The sequence below is a fragment of the Artibeus jamaicensis genome, unplaced genomic scaffold, assembly GCF_021234435.1.
Source record: "Artibeus jamaicensis isolate MK-2021 breed Jamaican fruit bat unplaced genomic scaffold, CSHL_Jam_final contig_384, whole genome shotgun sequence".
Classification (NCBI taxonomy): domain Eukaryota; kingdom Metazoa; phylum Chordata; class Mammalia; order Chiroptera; family Phyllostomidae; genus Artibeus; species Artibeus jamaicensis.
Window position 1 is genome coordinate 10,105,954 of NW_026521810.1, and position 21,273 is coordinate 10,127,226.

General features: G+C 47.3%; 1 protein-coding gene across 9 annotated transcripts in view; it reads right to left on the minus strand.

Annotated features, from left to right (window-relative positions):
* Positions 1-1,017: 1,017 nt before the first annotated feature.
* The window catches only part of CHST10 (carbohydrate sulfotransferase 10), a 31,585-nt gene continuing 11,329 nt past the window's right edge, over positions 1,018-21,273 (minus strand). For 5 of the 9 annotated variants that reach the window (XM_053664629.1, XM_053664628.1, XM_053664627.1 and 2 more), the window contains 5 exons: positions 21,087-21,217; positions 13,590-13,681; positions 7,609-7,843; positions 4,266-4,371; positions 1,018-2,873 (listed from right to left, as the gene is read on the minus strand). In XM_053664629.1, coding sequence (XP_053520604.1) covers positions 2,336-2,873; positions 4,266-4,371; positions 7,609-7,843; positions 13,590-13,681; positions 21,087-21,186 — 1,071 coding nt within the window. In that variant the 5' untranslated portion in view covers positions 21,187-21,217 and the 3' untranslated portion in view covers positions 1,018-2,335. Of the gene's footprint in view, positions 2,874-4,265; positions 4,372-7,608; positions 7,844-7,990; positions 8,400-8,857; positions 8,994-13,589; positions 13,682-21,086; positions 21,218-21,273 lie in introns of those variants that run through there. The other 4 variants (XM_053664635.1, XM_053664632.1, XM_053664633.1 and 1 more) reach the window with 4 other exon arrangements.

The following is a 21,273-nucleotide window of genomic DNA, read 5'->3' on the forward strand; positions in this document are numbered from 1 at the left end:
TACTCCTCAGTTCTCACCTAGATATTTCCCATCCACCACCCCCTCTAGCTGCCCATCTCCTTACTGGAGGTGTCTCTGCCCCGGGAACAAGCTGTGAGCCCTGACCCTTGGTGACACCTCAGCCCCAAACCTGTCTTCAGGCCCCGTCCATGGGGGCCCTCCAGCCCCACCCCTTCGGCAGGTCCAAGGTCAGCAGAGAAGGCTCGGGGCCCGAGGACAGCTCCTGGAATAGGCGCGGGCACAGGTTGGGACAGCTGCTCAGAAGACACCTGCCAGGCAACAGAGGTCTCCACTATAGGCAGAGTGTTCATTTCTAGGAAGGAACCAGCCAGGTTAGCTCCAGGTGGCATTTGTAAAGCTCCTTCTGCACGGCAGCAAGGGGAACACCTGCCTGCAGCGGCAGGAGAATGGGCACCTGAAGGCAGTGAATGACTTCAGCGGAGGGTGACTGCGGTGGGCAGTTGTGGGGGGACAGGAGCCACAGGGCAGGGGGTGGCAGTGGGGAACAAATGCTTTGGACATACTATGAAATGTCCAGATGTTCTGCTGGCGATCCCTACTTGCTTGGCAAAATTGGTTAGGAAAATTACCCAAATGCAAAGAAAAACGACCTAAATCTAAAAGCCAGAGGACTAGGGAGCACATGGGGACCCAACTTTCCAACCCTTATTTCAGAAAAAAATGCTATTTAAAAAAAAAAGTTAGGAATAAATTTAAGGCCTTAAGTTCACATGTAGCATTCACAGTTATATTTCAAATATAAAAGAGGTAATCAATCAGCTGATTAGGTGTGAAATGACTTTGACAAGACTGTATAGAAAAATAAGTCATATCCTCCGCGTGCCAACTGAGCATGGAAGGCCGCCGCGCTGACCGCCCTGCGGCAGGCTCACTGAGCCTTCCCTGCGGTGGCCGTCACCGGCTGCCGTCCCAGCACCACTGCACTCCCCCGCCCCGTTGCCAGGCCTCGGGAACCGTGCACGGCCAAGAAAACCCTCCCTGGAAGGGCAGCACACGTCAGGTTTGGACATATTTTTTATTTAGTTTACTTTCACATTTACAGACTCAGGCAGCCCTTCTGAAAAAGGGAAGGTTGAGGTTGCCTAGAAGAAAAGCTGGGCTCATGGGCACTTGGGACTTGTCACAGGGAAACAATCCCTTATCTCAAGGGCTCTCGGGGTCAGAAGGCACCTGACAGAGTGGCCGTGGCTCGCTCCTCAGTACCTGGAAGATGTATTACTGGAGGCTGCCTCAGCCCAGGATTTTATTGCTGGTGAACCTCACTATCCAACTCAGAGTCCAGGGTGATGGCACCATCAAAAACAGGTCCAGTGGTGAGCAGCTGGCTGAGATGAGACCGAAACGAGTCAATTGCACTGACTGCAATGCTGCCCTGCTGGCCTTCAGCCCCAGGGGAGGGCCCCGGAGGAGAAAGGAAGAAAAGTCCCCACTGCCCATCCAGACAGGACAAAGACGAAGAGGGACAACAATCAGGACGGGCAGGCCCAAATCCACAGCAGCCTGAGCTCCAGAACCCAACCAGCTCTTCCTTTTCCCATGCCACTTTAAGGCCCCCAAAGATGTTCGCTTTCTCAGGTGGAAAGAATATACACTCCTCTCACTTTCCAAAATTATATATCTAGGGCTGAATGAGATAATCACTTGGCTGGCAGAGGCTCAGAAATATGAACTGATAGTAAGCAGACATGTATTCGGAAAAGATAGGCTGCCAAAAAGTGCCTTTGGGTCACCCCTGAATGTCACAGGAAGAAGACAGTCATGGACAGAATGGTTTACCTCTATGAGTATAGCAGCGCCAAGATGAAGGCCAGGGGAGTAATTTTATTACGCAGATTTGGGCCTGCATTAGCCCCTGCAATTTCTGCACACCATCATCTTTTCAGGTCTCCCGAAAGTGCTGCGTGCTACTCCTGCGACCCCCCATTTAGGCGATCTCCGCCATCTAGGGGAGCTGTGGTGCACCCGCCTCCTTGACAGCTGAGGGAAATGACTCCTAGTGCCATATAATTTTTCCTCCTGGTCTTTAGACTGCAAACGTGTAGTTCTTTTCCCTAAGGAGAGCAAAGACCTACTGGCATTGGCAGGGAGTGGGGGACGAAGGCCCTCAGTGAACCTGCTGTTCAAACTGCGCCGTCACGGTCAGGGTGCAGCTTCATCGGTCAGGGTGCAGCTTCATCGGCCGAGGCGCCTGTGGGCCCACCGCTGACACAGGAGTCTTAAGGAGGGTGATGGAGGAAGCATCGTTCCTGTGCACAGGTTCCCTTCTGCTTAGCCTCTGGTCTAACGAGGGTTTCTGAATTCACAGTCCTACGCATTAGTTTAGCAAAAAATCTGGCTTCTGATACCCAAAGAGCTTAAAGTCCCCTTGGAAACGGGCATACAGGCGGCGGACGTCCCGCTTGCTGATGCCCAGAAAGTAGCGCTCCACCTTGGTTCTGTTATACACGGTGATGCCCGGAGGGATGGTGGGGTATGACACCAGGTGGTCTATGCCGGCCTCCCTTAAGATGTAAGGAGCATCGTCCTCCAGGGTCTCATGGTGACCAATCACACTGTATGTTATCTCGCAGGGCGCACACAGTTCTACATACGTCACCCAGTGAATAATGTGGTCCCCAAACTGAAGGTCCAGCCACCTGTGGTTGGGATCGCCCAGGTAGCGCACAAAATCTTCAAACTGGATGCCCCGGGTCTCTGTCCGGTTCCTCCTGTATTTCCTGATGATGCCGGGGGCAATCTCATGCCTGTACCAAGGCTCAAAGCGGGGATTGTGAACAAATTTATCCTTAAAAGCAGAAATCAGTCTTTCGAAGGGATCTCTTACAATAAAAAACTTGAAGTAGGTTTTCAAGCTGAAGAAAAAAAATGAAGAGAACCAAGAGGTTAAGCGGATGCTGTTGGTGGTGCCAATGACAGCGGCACAGCAGCCACCGGGTCCTGAACCCTTGCCAGGCGAGCCCGGAGTGCCTGCTCCTTAACCCACTCCAACACCGCCCGTTAGTAGCCCCGGCTTCGGGTGAGCAAAGGCAGGCTCAGCCACCGTCACTGTCCAAGGCCACAGTACCACCCCCTCACCCTCGGGGGACTCAGTAAAAACATCTATTTAACCTATGTTTTGTTTTACTTGGGTATTTCGAAACTGTAAGAATGTTTAAAAGTTTTGCCTTTGAGCAGAAAATCCTACGGGCAGGAATCCTGAATGAGTTAGAAAAGCTCAGGCCAGAGAAAGTTACTTTATATATCTCTAAAGATTCAATCCAAAATTGCCAGGAGCAGCAAAAATGGGAAGATGTGGTAGGAGATGAGGGAGAGGGAAGCTTCGGGCTCCAGCTGGCAGGAGAGGTGGCCTGGGAGACCTGCAGGAGAGGTAATGGTGGCGCCGGGGAGCAAAGGGCCTGCAGCGGTGACTGCGAAGACAAAACAGTGAGGACGCTGTTGTTGTAAGTGTGCTTCCTCCAGGCCAGAAACTGCGCACAGTGCTCCCAGGACTTGACTCATTTCCTCTCATAAAAGCCACAAGACATAGGCACTCAGGAAGGTAACAGGACAGCCCTGGCCCAGATGCTGGCCCTGGCATTTAGCGCCTACAAACTGAAGGGTGGGAAGAATGCGTACCCAGGGCTGGAACCAATGAAAAGGTGCTGAAGAGTGAGAGAGGGTAAAGTTCAGTTGGTCCCTGACTTTCTTATCCCTTTTAAACATTGTCATATGGGGCCATTTCATAACTCATAAAGAGAAATTTTAAATTTATTAGCTAACTAATTTGCAAAAGCCAGTGCCCATCCTTGCTGTGACTGCTGGCGTCAGTCTCCCAGTCTGTGCTAGGTCCGGTCCACACCAGCACTCCTGGGGCAGTTACCGTGGAAGCAGGGATAACACTCTTGGGAAAAATAAAAAAAACTAAGTGGGATTTCTGTGCAACCTAAACACACTTCTTATGAAATAATGATTGTATTTAGCAAGAAGTCCATATAATTTAACATACTCAAAGCAAGACAAAATCAACCACTCATTTCTATTAGGAAAATGATATAACAACCTTCATCTTAATGGGCTGCACAAAGATAAGGGTGGACAGTTGTTCTGAAATTCTCATCAAGACTTCTGAATTTAAGTGCACTGAACTCTGGACACACGCTCGGCTGCCTCTCGACCACGCAAGGAGTCCTTGGGACACAGGGCAAGCATGGAACGGGGCCTGGGGTTTTATCAAAATGCCCTTCCCCACAGAAACCTGTTCCTACCGCTTCTGAATTTCTGCGTTGCTGAAGGAGGAAAGGCGAGGGAGGCCATTCTTTTCGTGGTCGTGAACCACGTTTTCAGGGATCTCTTCAATGGAAGGAAAGGCTCCTGGGAAGTAAACAAGGGAAAAATTGTGTTGACCACCTCAGTGCTATCTTTAGAGAAGATTTCCGTCTCTTGACTTGGGCCCATGTTCCCCACAAGACACCCCCCAAAACCAGGATGAGGCAGTTGAATTCCAAGTAAGATAACTTCACACAGCAAAATGAGAGTGGGAAATAATCTTTTGGTAATTTGTAAGCCAATTAGAGGAAATAGACAAGGTAGGAGAAGGAGGAAGCAAGGAGTGGAAAGAAGGACAATACCCATCCCTGGAACACACTGGAATTGGGTTAAATCTGCCATGACGAATGGACTGAGTGCCTGGGACCAACACCACTCATTCTATCATGAAACTGGGGACACACCAGCACAGCAGGACCATGAAACACAGTTTACACCCATAGCACGGTCACAGGCCAATTACTGCGGGGAGGCAAGGTGCTCCCAGGACCACATCCCTAGGCCTAAGGTGCTTCCTAGGTTATAGGGAACCTATCCACATGGCAGTGGCAAATGTAGCCCAGCCCCTGATTTGGAAAACCAGTGGGAGGGAGGAGGCACACAGGAACTGGGCCCACAGATCAGTTTTCCTATGGGGAACCAGGCCTGCATTGTACTTAGGCTGCTTTGAGGCTTGCTTTTGCTAAAACTCCCTCACCCTGAATTGAGGCAGAAAATGTTTACTGCACATCTTTAAAGTAACTCCCTGAAGTCTGTGCGAAACCTCCCAAGGATGGAGTGTAACTAGTTCAACCACTTTTCCCCTTGCATTTGTAACATCCTTTTCCTTGTAATTAGCAACATCTTCTCCTTTGTTATCTGTAAAAGGTAATCACCTACAGCGAACCTGTGCATAGTAAATGAGGACCATCCTTGATGTAATGCTCCTAGAAAAGCAATAAAAGCCTGTCCAGGGGGGCTGGGGCCCTCTCTCACTCAGAGAGTGGCCATGTCATCCCTTTTCTCCACATGACTTCTGCAGTCTGTGTGAATTTGTTCATTGCAGCCACACCACATGGACCCTGCAGGTCAAGGTTGAATCACTAGGGAACCTCACAGAACCCCAGACGGCAAGTGGCACAGGGTGCTCAGTGTGGGAACGAAGCTAACATCATGGGAGTGACATCAGACACTGAAGCAAGGATCCGGGAGGACAAGGAGCAACTAAGAAAACAAGAGGATCCAGAGCCGCAGTGCTGGAAGGCAGGCCCATGAATGTGACGGCGGGAGGCATCCTTGGGTTGGTGAGTTGGGCAGTTTTTATTCTTTTCTCATCTTAGACGATGGAAATAAAGTGTCACTACCTGAGCTCCCACCCAAGCCTCTGCAAACCTTTACTTCCATCCTTGTGTTAATCCTGTCATGTTAACTTGGAGTCCAGCAGGGAAGAATCTGTCGGACCATCTGAGCAGTGGCCACTGTGCTGTCTCTTCAGTTCAGTCCTCCCCCACAGGTTTGAGCACCAACCCAGAACTGTAGGCCAACTGTTGTGAATGGCTCTAAAATGCACAAGACTGTGAAGTGAACCAACTCTGTGGATTTGTACATGGACCTGCTCAGGTACCTGTCCCCATCCAGGTGCATCTAGGGCCAGCAGAAGTCAGCCACAAGGACCACCTGTTTCTCTACTACAGGTGTACCTTCTTTTATTGCACTTCACAGAAGCTGTGTCTTTTACAAACTGAATTTTTGTAAATTGAAGGCAAGACCCTCCACCAATAAAATTATGACCTGCTTCACTGCAATACTTACTTTATTGCAGTGGTCTGGAACGGCACCCACAGGATCTCTGAGGTGTGCCTCCAGATCACCTGGCAAACCTGCTCCTGTTTTTGTCCTGCCCTTGGAAATGGGTGTTACTTCTTTAAACACTAATGCTTTTCCTACTGTGGTGGCAGATTTCTAAGACTCATACATTTGTTGTAAATTTGATTTGTAACCTTATTCTACAAAGTCAAAATTTCAACATGCTATCAGACTGCACAAGCACATTCCTTATATACCAGAAAATGAGGCAAGTGTCTCCCTCCCTCCCCGCTCCCCCAACCAACCAATGAAAAGGCCAAATGGCAAGACACTGACCACTGAGAACGTGGCAGCAGCAGGGGCTGGAGGACAGAGGCCCAGGCCACCCTCTGCAGGAGTCCCAGGTCTGGTTCTTCACCCAGAAGTCGCACTGATGTCAACCAGACCCATGCTTCATTCAAAGTTGAGTGTGACAGAGCCCATAATGACCTGGGGTCCATTCAGGATAAGTGGGGTTTAAACTAATAAACACGGTGTGTGAAAAGAGTAGTGAATAAGCAAAAACTATAATGTAGGAGGTCACTTTTCAATGATCTAATCTGTTTCCAAGAACACATCAGATTTCCTAAAACAAGTCAGTTAAATACTCTGAATATAAATGCTTGGTGTAAAGTGGAGACCCTCTTTACCCACCCAAGTGGCACAGAATGCTGTCTGGGGGGAAGGAGGCCCCCACACCCACTGGCAGGGCTCCCCTCCCAGGCACTGAGGTACGGGCCCTTCTCACTACCGGAGGGACAGCTATGGGGGTAGCTTCCTGGCGGCTCAGTGAACGTGGGGCCTTGACTTATGAGGACAGAGCCGGTGACTAGTAAGAATCAATGCTATGAATCTGAAGAGACGAACAGGGATCCACTGGGCGGGCAGGCTGCCTGAGGTGGGTACTCTGCTGTGGAAAGCGTGGCCTTGGCAGTGGCCTTCTGAAAACAATCAGTAACTAAATTAACCCCACCGACTTCTTTTTTGAGTGCACCTAAATGAAATTTTATTGGACTACAGCCATACTTATTTATTAATCTGCTGTCTGGGGCTGTTTTTACACCGCACAACACAGCACGCACGGCTGAGACCCGGTGTGGCTCTCCCGTCACTTTGCACCGCTGCAACACACGTGTTCCTGCAGCAGACACAGGCTCACTGCCTAATGACCATAATGCTTTGCTACTGAATAACAAAATATCAAAATAATCTACACGCCATTGTACCTTAAAGATGGAAGATTTTAAGTCCACTTTTCACCGCCAACTTTTAAAGTACAACACTGGTAGGAAAACCACAACAGAGAACTGTCTGAAAGGTTGCCAGCCCCTCTTAGGAGCTGTCCCTTCCTGTGGCTCCTTTCTGCCTCCTTCTGTCCCCCCACCCGGGTCACGGTGACTTTCCCACAGCAAACTCCGAGGTCTCTTGTGTGGGGCAGACAACAGGCACAGCACGCACCATTTAACACGATCAGCACTTTCTTCCACTGGGTGTTGCCTACTTTGGGAGTCTGGCAGAAAAGGATCTTGTACTTGTCACAGACAAATATTCGGTCCAGGACGAACTTGGACACTGCGGTGTGTGAGAGGTTCTTCAGGGCCTCATCCCTGCAGACATTTCGGATGAGCTCCAGGCGCTCCGTATAGACAAGGGGCTGAACAAGCTGCCTGTCTGAAAGCATTTTCCCAGTCGGCTGCAGGTAACAGGGAGGCAAAAGGGCCCGAAGGCTTCATTAGTACAAGACAGGATGCCCCTCGGGAGGCCCTGCTCCCTGGCCTCGTGCTGGGCTCACACCTCTGCCTATCACAGACACAAGAAGGGCCCTGTGGACCTGATTCACCTTCACGTTCAATCAGAGAGACAGCAAACTCTCTTGTTCCTTCATCCTCAGCTTGGACAAACTGAGGGGTGGGAGGTGGGCTGTCTGCTGGTCACTTTGCTGACGAATGATGACCCATAATTTCCTGGAAACTGTAGGATGCTTCTCCCTCGGGTTTCAGTGAGGACCAGTTCCTGCTGCCTTCATTCTCTCTAGCATCTCCCTCCATGTGACTGTGAGTGTGCATATGTGGACCGTATCTATGGGCCGGCTGCCTGCACACTGGGTGACTGTTTTGAAACTATTCTGGTGTAACAGTATATCTGGTTTATTCAGTAAACAAATGAAAACCTCAGGTCATTCAGCATGTTTTGCAAATGCAGAAACCATGACTCCGTTTCCTCAGTGAAAAGCATACGATGGTGTATCTCTGTAAAGGTAGTTAAGGAGAGGGGCAGGTTTTGCTTGGCAGTCCTGTCAGTCTTACAGCAGTTCAGCCACTGGGAGCAAGTGCTGGAGCACACCAGCAGTAGTTTGTTCTCGAAGGAGTTATCAGACCAGGTGGGAAAACCCATGTGAACTGTGGGGTGAAGGCGCTGATGCCAGAAACCTATGCCCACTGGGAAAGTGGGTCGAAAATCCGAGCAGGGGTGGGTGTGCTGGAAGACCCAATGAGCTTGGGACCATGAGGACAGCTGCGAGCTCAGCCTGTGGCTAGGTTTCTGAGCCTGGAATCCAAGCTATGTAACAGTGGGAAATTGTAACAAAGGACTATAACCCACCCCAAGATTCTTTTGACATTATCCTGTAAGTGCTGACTCTAATACGTAGCTTGTAGATAAACAGCGTGTTTATATAAGAATCCTAGAAACTAGCTTCAAAAGATACAGACACTGACCTTCACGCATCCCAGCTCCAGGAGATTTGCTGACCTTCAACCATGGATCCAGGATGACAAGAGGTTGAGATGACATGAAGCCGGGATGGCTAAACCAGGATGACACACACCAGACCGTCACTTGCCCTATCAGAATGGACTGTGCTCGTCTGCACGAAGAGAACTTGCAGCTCCCTCCCCTGATCTCTCTGTTCTCTCCCCCTCTCCCTCCTTATAAACACCTCTGCCTCCACTGAGAGGTGGAGATGGGCTTTAAGACATGAGTCCCCCATCTTCGACGTGGCCGGTAGCTGCAAATAGGCCACTTTCCTTTACATCAGCACTTGCCTCTGGAGTATTGGCTTTCGTAGCAGCAGGCAGCTGGACTTGGGTTTGGTTACAGCTACACAAGGGAATGGCTATACTTCTTTTATTCTATGATGCCACCATTTTTGAAGTGCTAGTTCTGACTCCTCTGAGTTATCTACAATAGGTCTTTTAATAGTTTTTCGCCCCCTCAGAAACACAGTATACAGGAGGCATAACTTCTAGCCCAGGTGCAGCTAAGACAGGTCCTCTGTTGCCTTCACACAGAACTCGAATGAAAATACTTGAGTCACATCTCTTCCTGCATAATTATTTTTTTAAAGATTTTACTTATTCATTTTCAGAGAGAGGGGAAAGGAGGAAGAAAGAGAGGGAGAGAAACATCAATGTGTGGTTGCCTCTCGAGCACCCCTCACCTGGGACCTGGCCCACAACCCTGGCATGTGCCTTGACTGGGAATCAAACCAGAGACCCTTTGGTTTACAGTCTGGCACTCAATCAACTGAAGCACACCAGCCAGGACTCTACAAAATTCTTGAGCAGAGGCTTCACTGTATTCTGGCGTCCAAACAGCAGAGAAGTCAACCCCGCCCCATTGTCATTTCTTTGTAGCCAATGCATTTTTAATACCTGGGTGGCTTGTAGCATTTTTCCTGTTACGATTCTATCACTTTCATCACTTTGTCAGGATATCTCAGTGCATGTCTCTTCACTGATTTTGCCTGGAAAACAACAGCCCTTTCTGCCTGTACCCTTGGCTCAGGAAATGTGCTCTCCTAAGGATATTTGGGTGGGGGTGGGCTTTATGTGAGACAGAGCAGAAAGGTCACATTAAGTTAGGAGGTGCTCCAGCATTCACCCACAGCAGTACACTTCTGGTACAATATGGCTGCCAAGAAAAATGCTGCCCTTCTCCTTACCTGCATTAGATAAACATAATTGTGTTTACCCTGGGGAAATAGAGTCACAGACCATATAAAACCTGAATGAACAGTTTTTAAAAAGGAAATATATATAAGTTAATGTTCTTTTCTTTCAATTTTGGCTGTTTCTTTAAAATACAGAAGTACGTATTACTTCTTCATAAAAAAAGTTGATTTAAAAATATGGGCTAGGGATGTGGGCACCTATAAAGACTTCTGGAAAGTTCTAGAAAAGTCTACAAAGTGACCTGCAGATTAATTCTGCTACATTCAGGTATTTTATGTACCGAAAGGAGGCTCCACAAAATAAGCACATCATTTTTCTCTTTTTTTCAGCACTATCTTCCACAAACCTCTACGAGAGCCCTCTCTGGATTTCCCTGCAGGGCCGGCCTGTCCCTTTCTCACTACCCACAAGCCCCTCTCTTCTCCCCTCTCTCCTTTTTTCTACAGAGTGACACCCACTCTTTCCAGCCACTTCCTGAAGCCTTCCTTCCTCAGGGCCTTTCCACTGCCCAGTAAATAACGAAGCTGAATCATGCAGTTGGCAAGGAAAGTGGACCCAGGATGGGCTCATTTGATTTTCCTTCTCAAAACAAGGCTGATTTGAAAAGGCAACACAGATTAAAAAAAGTTCACATTCCAAAGTATGGCACCCCTTGGACCTACTTTAGAACTTAGAATATCTATAACATAAAGGCCTTTCATTAATGCTCAATTCAAAATCCTACTGCTTTGTTAGGCTGCAGAATCATTAATTTGACAAGTATTTACTCTGTGCTTAGATACAGTCACTGTATTTTTGTGGAGACACAGGGAAAGCCTTAGCTAAGTAAGAACATGCATGGCACTGCATGTGCGTGCGTATGATGTGCAGGGTGTGTGTGTGTTGGTAGATGGTGAGGAAAAGGCAGTGCTGACCAGGTAGCCTATCTCTCCAGCCCCACTCCTTTGGCAACTTCTGGTTATGGCCCTGGTACTCAGTATTTTGAAATGTTTCTGCTGCTCTATCTATCTATTCCCTTCAAGTTACAAAGAACTTCTCCCCAACATTTCAAAGCAGATGGTCCCTCTAAATTAACTTTATTAAATGGACCAAAATGCCCTTGTTGTATCTGTTAAAATATTTTAGGCTTGCCAGGTAGTTCATTTATGGGCCAGTTGCAACGCCCTGTCTTCCCCAAGGAACTGGGTCAGTTACACAGCGGGAGGAGAACATGAGCCTCCAAGAATGAGGACACTGGCAATTTCGGGATAATACAGGTTCCGCCCCACTACCCAGCTCCCTGCTTTTCCTTCATGGATCTACTACAACCAAACTCCCTGATACGTATAACCTTTTGCAGGATACTCTTTGCTCTCTCCTGCGTTTGACTGAATTTCCTGGTAGAGGGAAGAATGTCTTAGGGATTCATAATGGCTCCTTCCTGCACTGAAGACACTGTGGAAGGGAGAGAGAGCACCTGCAGACCTACCCGCTCTGCTCCTTTGCAGAGACCCCTCTGATACTCCCTCCCCAAGGAACATAGCCTGCTGCCCTGGCCTCCTGGGACCAGCACCAGCCAAACTGCCTTCTTGCTTTGGTCTAATTTAACCTCGTTCCCTCATCAAAGCCCTCTCTGACTCACTTATCCAAGAGTCTCTCTCTTCTCAGTCTGTTCTAATTATTTTAAACCTCAGATCTAATCCTGATCACAGATGACACTAGTGAGCAGTGCATCACAGGGCAGCACCTCTAAACAAGTCCTATTGAAAAACTGCAGAAAAATCTGTTGCTTTCTGAATTTGCTTTTTTTTAAAAAGCTTAGGCATTATCTACAAAGAAAAAAATTGTTCTCACTCAATTGTGTTTGCTGACTGATAATTCACCTTCTATTTTTCCCCTGTATATAAAACCAATTTTAATGTCTGATGTTACTTTCTACCATTTTCCATTCACATATTCAGCTATACCATATACAAAATAAACTTTTAGTGGTAAGCTACGCAACCTGACCTCCTTCATAAATCACCTTTCTTTGAGGAAAACATGCTGAGCTCATCATCTGACAATTGTCAGAGTGAGTGAATTACATCTGACCACTGTTCCGTTTTCTTTCTCCTCACATCTGATTTTACTGAGAATCAACAGGAGAGGGGAGGAAAAAAAAAGGGGACAGAGAACACTGCATGGCAAGTCCAGGCCTACTACCGCCGCACCAGACACACTGACACCCAGTAACTGCAAGGGACAGTCGGGTGCGCCACTTTCACCACACACGGCGCCTGCAGGCCAGCAGTCTGTGCAGAAAGAGTGGCCGCCGGGATGACGTGTGTCCCTCTTCCCAAGCTGCAGCACCCTAGCAGTGCCTTGTCTCAAGGCCCTCTATTCCTTTTGTAAAATGCTTACCCTACTTTATTGATCCAAGTCACCAAATATCAGTTTCCTTAATTCTTTCTATTAAAGTCACCCTCCCATTTGCTCTAGGTGTGTTTCTTGTCTCTATGGTCCATTCACACTTTCCTTTCCCTGGAACAACTCACACTGAAAGCAACATTCCAGGCCCATCTGATAAAAGAGTTCTGCTGATCTGATCTTTATTACACCCATGTCCTGTGAAAAGTTAACTCCAACGGATTATTACTCTGACCGCATGCATGCTTTCTGAACTTAGTGGGTTCTAATTTGCTGTCTTTATGCTGTGAGTTATGAACAGGAACTATCCCTTTTAAACAGGAACTATCCCTTTTCAGTGGTTTAATTCTGGGCTGATAAACATCTTTAGAGCTTGCTCTATCCATTTCATTCTTTCCAGCACAATTTCAGCCTAAACCTTCCAGATTGAGAATGGGAGCCAGCAAGTGAGAGAAGATCTTAAAGGGTGTCCCTCACTGTGGCTAAGGTCTGATTAGGAGTTTACATGTAAAAGGAGCCTAGGGAGAAAGACGGAGATCAGAATGTCAAGGAAGGAGAGCGCTGGGAGTGGCAGCCTTGGGCTCTGCCCCTAACTCCCATGTGATTCCGGCTGATCAGCCTTTCCCCTAAACTCAGCTCTTTCATCCATACCATTGGTTCTTCTGTCCAAGACCCCATCTAACTCTAAAGTTCCATGATTCCAGTCTCCCACACCCTTGGTTTTCTCTCGACCTTGCCTGACATCCTCCACTCCCCTAGCAAGGCTCCCTGTCAGCTGGCCAGAAATTTGGCACAATCAACATTTACAGAGCACCCATGATGTGCAAAGCACTGTGAGGAACATAAATAGTTGTGACTTGTGCCCCCCACCCCCAAAGAGAAGCTAAAAAGATAAGCAGAAATGTGCAGAAGTGACAAAAGTGTGGAAATGGCAGATGAGCTCGGAGAGGGGAGGCCAGAGCCACACATCGGTGGGGGCCCTGCTGGTACTAGAGGGAGGGAGCAGGGTGAAACACACAAGTACGAATGGGAACAGGCAGCCCTGCTTCTCTGCTGACCAGGCCAACGGACCAGTGCCCTCTGCCTTGCTGCGCCCACCTTCAGTTCCTCAGGAAACTGCTTGTCTCCCTGTAGCTTCCCTGTATCCGGCATGGCTGTCAGCAACAGGAACTCCTGCTTGACGCTGTAGGCTAAGAGACAGAGAGGTTGAGATGCCTTTCATGGAGGAGCAGACACACAGGTCAGTGCAACAGAAAAGATGCCCCAGAAGCAGACCAATGCAAATACGCCCAACTAGCATTCGAAAGGTGCAAAAGCACTTTGGTAGATGAGGAAAGTCTTTTTCAACAAGTGGTACTTGAGCAACTGAACATCTATGGACTCGTATGGCTGTAAAACATTTTTTAAAACATAGGAGAAAATCTTTGGAAAAATTGATAAAATAAACCTCAAAATAAAAACCACATATCTGCCTAAGGAGTAGTATCTAGAATACATAAAAAACTCTCAAAACTCAACAGTAAAAAAACATCCGAAAAGAAAGTGGGTAAGACATGAACAGATGTTTCACTGAAAAGGGTACACAGGTGGCAAACACACATGAAAGGGTGCTCCGCATCAGGAGCCATCGGACAAACGCAAATTAAAACCACAGGGAACTGACAGAGTACGGGGAAAAGGGAGGGTTACAGTTGTTTGTATGGAGAATAATATGACAATTAATAAATAACAATGTAAAAACAAACTGTGTCTCATGTATTCACAACTGTAATCCTACTTTGCCACACCTCGTAGTTACAGAATGGCCACAAGGATGTAAAGTACAATATAGAGAATATAGTCGATAACACTGTGATAACTGTATAGTGTCAGAGGGGTACTAGATTCATCGGGGTGATCACTTCGTAAGTTACAAATGTGTGATCACGAGGTTGTACACCTGGAACTAATATCATACTGTATGTTGGCTATAACTGGGGAAAAACACCCCACAGTGAGATACCACTTCATACCTATCAAAACGGCTAAAATACAAAATAGTGAAAACACAAAATGCTGGCAATGATGCAGAGAAAATGAATCACTTATGCAGCACACATGGCTCGTAGGAATGTAAAAGGGTATAACAGTTTGGTCATTTCTTTACAAACCAAGCATGCAACTACTATACGAACCAGCAATAGCACTCCCAGGCACTTATCCCAGAGAAATGAGAATTTATGTTCATCCAAAGCCCTGCACGCAAATGCGCGGAGCAGCTTCATCTGGAATAGCCCCAAACTGCACAGCCTCAAATTGGAAATAATCCAGATGTTCTTCAACAGGTGAATGGTTAAACAAATGGGTATATCCACCTTGGAATACAGCAATAAAAAGCAACAAACTACTGATACGCTAAAGTTGGATGAATTCCCAGGGATTATTTTATGTTGAGTAGTAAAAGGCAATCCTAGAAGGTCACATACTGGACATAAAATTTTTTCCCTCATTTTATCTTTAAAAAAAAAAACACATTTCAATCACAGTTGACATTCAGTATTATATTAGCTTCAGGAATGCAGCATGGTGTTTAGGCGTTTCTGTAACTCACGAAGCAGTCCCCCTGGTAAGTACTGCACCCATCCAGCACTGTACCTAGTCACAGTACGGACGGTGTTCTCTACGCTGTACCTTACATCCCCATGACTAGTCTGTAACTACCAATTTGTGCTTCTTAATTCCCTCTCCTTTTCGCCTAGCCCTCTAAGTGCCCTCCCATTATAATATTCTTGAAAAACAAAATGACAGAGAGGAGAGATCAGTGGTTACCAGGGAGGAGGAGCTGGGTGTGGCTGTAAAAGGGCAACAGGAAGAACTCCTGTGGTTCAGCAGCTTGAATATTAATGTGAAAACCCTGCTCCTGATTCTGCAGCACAGTTCTGCAAGACGTGCTCACTGGAGGGAACTGAGTCACGAGGGACGTAGAACTCACTCTGTTATTTGTTATGACAGCATGTGACTCTGTAATGATCCCCAAATAAAATTTAAAAGTTAAAAAACTTAGCAGTCATGTTAGTGATTACATATTAATTTAAAAATTCATGGGAACTGAGATGAGACTAGAGAAATCTTACAAAATGCTAGTCCATTTGGAAAGTAGTAATTTATAGCAAACTGATTTTGGGAAGCCTTTGGGACAAACTTTGAAGAAAATTTTCTTTTTTTTTTTTTTTTTAGTTTTTTAAAAAATTTTTATTTAGTTATTTTTCAAGTACAGTTTTTTGTCTATTTTTCCCATCCCAGCCTCCCCCGCCCCTTGCTCCCCACCTCCCTCCCATTTCCACACCCCTTAGTTCTCGTCCCTGTGTCCTTCCTATTTGTTCCTCCAAATCCCTCCCCCTTTTCCCCCTTAACTTCCCTTCCTTCTCCCCTCTGGTCACTATCCCCTTGTTCTCTATTTCAGTGTCTTTGTTTTTTGGGTTTTTTTTTTTTCTGCTTGCTTGTTTGTTTTGTTGTTTAGCTTCCTGAAGAAAATTTTCAGATTTCTATAATCAAGCATTTACTTTCAAAACTTTGCAAAGTCTAATACATAACTAGAAAGAAAATATATATGTAGCAAATAAAAGCATTAAAATCAGCATAACAAAGCATGAATAAAGGTACAGTTCACTTTAAAAAAAATCAAAACCAACTCCCCTTAGGTCATTAATACCAACACTGCACATTCCACCGCAGCCTCCACCCCCCATCCCGGCCCTCACCTCCCCGGCCACCACAGCCATGAGAAAGCCCCTGAGCAGAGCCCTGATGTCGTCCCTGAGAGGAAGGATGAGAACATCTTACCGTTGCCCTGACAATAATAATCCCATCTCCCACAGCTTTGAGTTAACTGACTCCAATCAAATTCTCTGTCACACAACTTCATGAAAACCCACTAAAATCTATTCTCCATGTTCTAGGTTTGGGTTAAAATGTAACCTAACCAAAGCTGTACACAGGAGCTGACTTACACCTGCAATAAGGACCAAGAGCGTTACATTTATGGTGCAAAATTAGATGAAAGCATCAGTGCCATCGGCTCAAGCTGCTGAGTGCACTCTGAGGACTCTGAGACCAACATCTGTCCCTGCTCCTCCTGCACGACCTTACCATCTGTGAGCACCAATGCACTAGTTAAAAAAGTAGCACTCTACTCCTGCCTGGTCACCTTGTCTTTCCACAGTTCTCTACCACTATTAGCACTGCAATGTTTAGCTAGTTCAACACAGTTCAGTGGCTTTCGTAGAAATCTAAGCTTCCTTAATAACGTTTTAAATAAGACAATGTATCCTGAATTCTAAACGATTGACTTATCAACGGGTTTTTGAAAAGCAACCTATTTTAAACACTCATAAGCACAGAGAACAGGCTTCGTAACTGTGGAACAGCTCACATATTCTGGCCCGTCATCTGCCTACTTTGAACATTTTTATGATTTTAAACTTCCTGGTATTTGCTCCCCAATTCCCCTTGGCCCTGATTTGACTAGATCGAAATAAACTGATAGCACAATTTATGTTTGGTTTGGTTTTACCATTGCTTTGCCAAAAAACACTTATTTTCAGCAGATCCATTATCTGCATTATAACCCAAGAGTGGTTCTCTGCCCCCGTCAACCCTCAGGAACAAGACTCCAGCTGCAAGACCAAGGATTCTGATCCTCCAGGTATGGCCAGGTGCCTTCAAAATGTATTAGCACCCTTTTGTTACAGGCCTCATTATATTTACATATAATGTTTTACAAAATATCTTCAAAGTTACAAGTGACATGCTGCTTTGTTTTCCTAGAGGGAATCACATACACTCATCTCCCTGACCACCCTGCGCCCAGCCCCCAGCGCTCACAGACAGAGGGCAGGCAAAGACAGTGATGGCATTGGCTCTGCCCTTAAGTGGCTTACAACCGGGTTGAGGGGCTAAGTGGAGGAAGAAGATTAGAAGAAGTCAAATGAAAGCGAGCGGAAAAATGTGCCTACATTTATGCACCAGATCCATAAGGATGTCATTTTTTATTTCAAGTCTCAATGTTCCAGGACGTAAAATTCCCATCATTGAATGGGATTTATTTCCCTACAATAAAGCTGGTTATTATCCCTGATCCTAGTTCAACACGACACTGAAATTTGTTAACCAAGGATAAGTTATTGCCACAAATATCTCCACAGCTTCATTGCTGAGCTGGAGAGGCCTTAACACTATTAAAAACAAACAAAAAACCCACACAAAACATTGATGACAAGGTAAGTGTTGCTTTAAACAGCAGTTGAGTTCAGGACAAATCTCTTCCCATCAGCCTAACCAGCAGGGAAACCATTAGGAACAGGCAGGTGAGAAAACACACATCCACTGAACAGTTCTAGAACAGGGCCCATTTCCCGGAGAACAGAGCCAGAGGGACGGCCCCACGCACACCTGAGTTACAACCGGCCCCCGATGCTGGGACCAAGGATTCGCTACCTGCTTTACAGGAAGCGGGCCTTTGTCACAAAGGATACTGCTGTGTTGTCAGCTATTTCCTTGATGCTCCTTCACAGTAGGCTCTTGGTTCAAAAGCTAAAATACTGTGGACACCAATGAAATACATTCTAACATGTGAGAAAATCTGTCAGACACAAGTTTACAAAGCTCTTCCAGTTTCCTGGGCTCCAAGATCCACTAGGGGTTTTAAGTGTCCATCCAGAGAGAGGGGGCCCCTCAGTCTAAGTGGATGTTTCCACTAAACCACAGGGCTCAGACACCTGACCCATCCCCACCCAAGGTCTTCTCCGATGGCCTTCAGGGGTTAAGTGTTTAACTTCTCCAGGGAGGCTCAATCATCCAAACTGGCGAGACCCTCCTTGCCGGTGAGCTCACTGCTTTCATACAGAATTCAGCCATCTTTGTGGTTCTAGCCAGGTACTCAGGGACTATCAGGTAAGATCCTACGTGGTCGAGAAAGGCTGACCTTTGTTGTGCGCCCAACAACATAAGGTTCTCACTCTGAGTTCGGTGAACACTGTGGGCTCCGCCCTCTCGGGCCCTAGCCATTCTTCCCTGAGTGGGAACGAGGGAGTGGGGCCAAGTGTGCACTAGGTCTGGAGATCCCCCTTGGAGGGGTCCACACCTCTGTGCTCCCGTGCACTGACCACAGCATCGCACGGCCTCGAGAACGGCAAAGGGAACGAGGAACTGCCACTCACCCGAAAGGGCTGGAGACACTCGGCTGCAGCACCGAGGACTACCACGCATCTCTTGTCAGGTCTAAGATCCCAAAGCATCAAATAAATTCAATAAAATTTGTTTAAAAAGAAAAGAAAATCCCAGAGCTTTTCATCCTTCTCTGTAGGGTTTCCCTTCTTTCTCTCTAGTTTTTTGCTCCCCTTTACAAAGCCCTCTGAGCTTCTACACTTTTCTGAAGGGAGTCAGCATAAAACCTGGCGCATCACAGCAGAACGGCACCTCGTTTATCAGTGGCCACTGAGGAATGAGGTGTGCTTCAGAGAATCCAGAAAATACTACAATTCAAAACACACATCTAATTTAACTGCTTTTGGTGGAAGTCTCATAAATGTATTACCTGCTCTCCTACTTTAAAAAATAAACCATAAACAATTTAACCTCATGACCTGCCCTTTAAGTGCCTCTGTTACCAGGTGACATTTAAAGGAATCCCAAGTAAAAAGTGCGGACTCTTGGCGACACGGACTTCATCTTCTCGGCAGCGCCGATTCTTATTCAGCTTCCCAGCTTTGTTCTACACTGCGGGCTTTCCACTGGGCCACACGCCTAGATTCAGATTCACTTGGTCCCTGGTTGGCCCCGAGTAGCAAAGGTTTACAAAGCCCCTCAATATTCTGAAGTGCCAGGGGGAGGAGAACCACTGCTCTAACACTTAACAAAGGGTCTCCATTCCCGGTAACATGGACTATGCTGGAGCAGCGGAAGCAGTGTCCCAATTGCCAAGATGAGATCATCACCTCAAATTCCAACAAGACTCCCAGACTGGGCCATTGCTGTTCTGACAAAGGCACAGGTCCCCAGGGTAAGTCACGATTACCTGTGATGCTCCTGGCCATCCTGGATACATGAAGGTGTGACACTACCTTTCTGAGAATGTAAAACCCTCGGGTTCTCATGAGGGCCCCTGAAAGTAGAGGGGTTACTTGTGACGACAGCCCATTGGAGCCCCAAGCACCGAGGGCCTGATAACTGTTAGTGAGTGGAAACTGGCACTGGGAACTATACCCAGGGGCCAATTTCAGGGCTACCCTCTCCTGCCTGCAGATCTGCCTTCCAACCTTGTTGTTCCTGGATAGACAAGGAAACACAGAGACTGGGAGCAGGAGATGGGGGGCACGGGCAGCCCCTCAGTGCCGCAGGGACACACTCAGGAGCTCTAGGCAGAGCAGGGTCTGCAGCCTTTTCTGGTCACAGGGACAGCACAGGCCACGCAGCCCCCAGGAGAAAACTGGGAAACTACTCATGTGGATACTTTAAAAAAATTTTTTTAATTTATTTAATTTTAGAGAGAGAAGGCAGGGAAAAAGAGAGGGAGAAAAGCATCAATGTGTGATTGCCTCTCGCACACCTCCTACTGGGGCCCTGGCTCTCAACCCAGGCATGTGCCCCAACTGGGAATCAAACCAGCAACCCCTTGGTTCACAGGTAGGCACTCAGTCCACTGAGCCACACCAGCCAGGGCTTGTGTGGATACTTTTCTGATCTTTCCTAAGGGCCACTAACTGCAGAAGCGTGGGCGAAGTGTCGTGCAAAGAATGCTGAGCACACCCATGGCCACTGACATCCTCCTTGTTAGGCAGACCTCATCAGGCCAGCATAACTCTGCTCCTACACCTGCAATGCCTCCCCTGCGCCTCACCTCACTCTGCCTCTGAGAGGAGTCTCTTAGGAATTAATGAGGACCATAGCTGCACCTCCCTGCCCATACCCAGTACTTCGTGGATCACTCCGAGAGCCTTGCTGTGCTCAGGCTGGTCTTAGAGGCTATCAGAGCAGGTAGCATGTAAGTTGAAAGGAAAAACACCAAGGACTAGGTAAGCCAAGGACAGAAGCATGACCTAGAGCAGCTCTGCTGAGGCTGGGCTTGGCACTCTTTATGAGTCCTTACTGACTGCCCACATCACGTCCAGGGGAGTTAAAATCTTCAAAGACCACCAAATGTGCGCATGTTTAAACCGCATTCTTCCTGGTGTGCTGACGGTGACGTCCAAATACGCGGCCACCAGTGTGCAGCACCAACTGGCACGCAGGCACACTGAGTAGCAGCTCCTGAGGACACCGTGCAGAACAAAGTCCCAGATCCCGAGCCTGTGGGACGTCATGGAGGAGGCACCAAAGAACCGGCAAGAAGGCATATTCTGCCTGCCCCCAGGGTGGTGCTGGGGGGACTGTCCCCTCCCATTCCACCTCCTGCTCGTACCTCTGTAATGTCAAGGATTTGGCTGCCGTGACCTCCACGTTCTCTTTTGAAATGAAAGTCCTTGGATTCTGTGACAGTCATCCACACATGTACCCAGGAACAGTATCACAGTGAGGTCTAGGTTAGCCAAAATTAATTCCACAAGGTAGCATACCTACCATCTGGGTCTTTAAAGGTCAAGGTGATGAATTTACTGGCCACCATGAACATGAAAATCACCCAAAAGCACGCGGCCAACAGAAGCCACTGGTGGTGCATGTTGTCAAAGGTCAGCCATTCATTGATTTTCCTGGAAAACACAAGCAAAATGCTCCTGCTGCTTACAAATGCACCAGTTAAACAAAG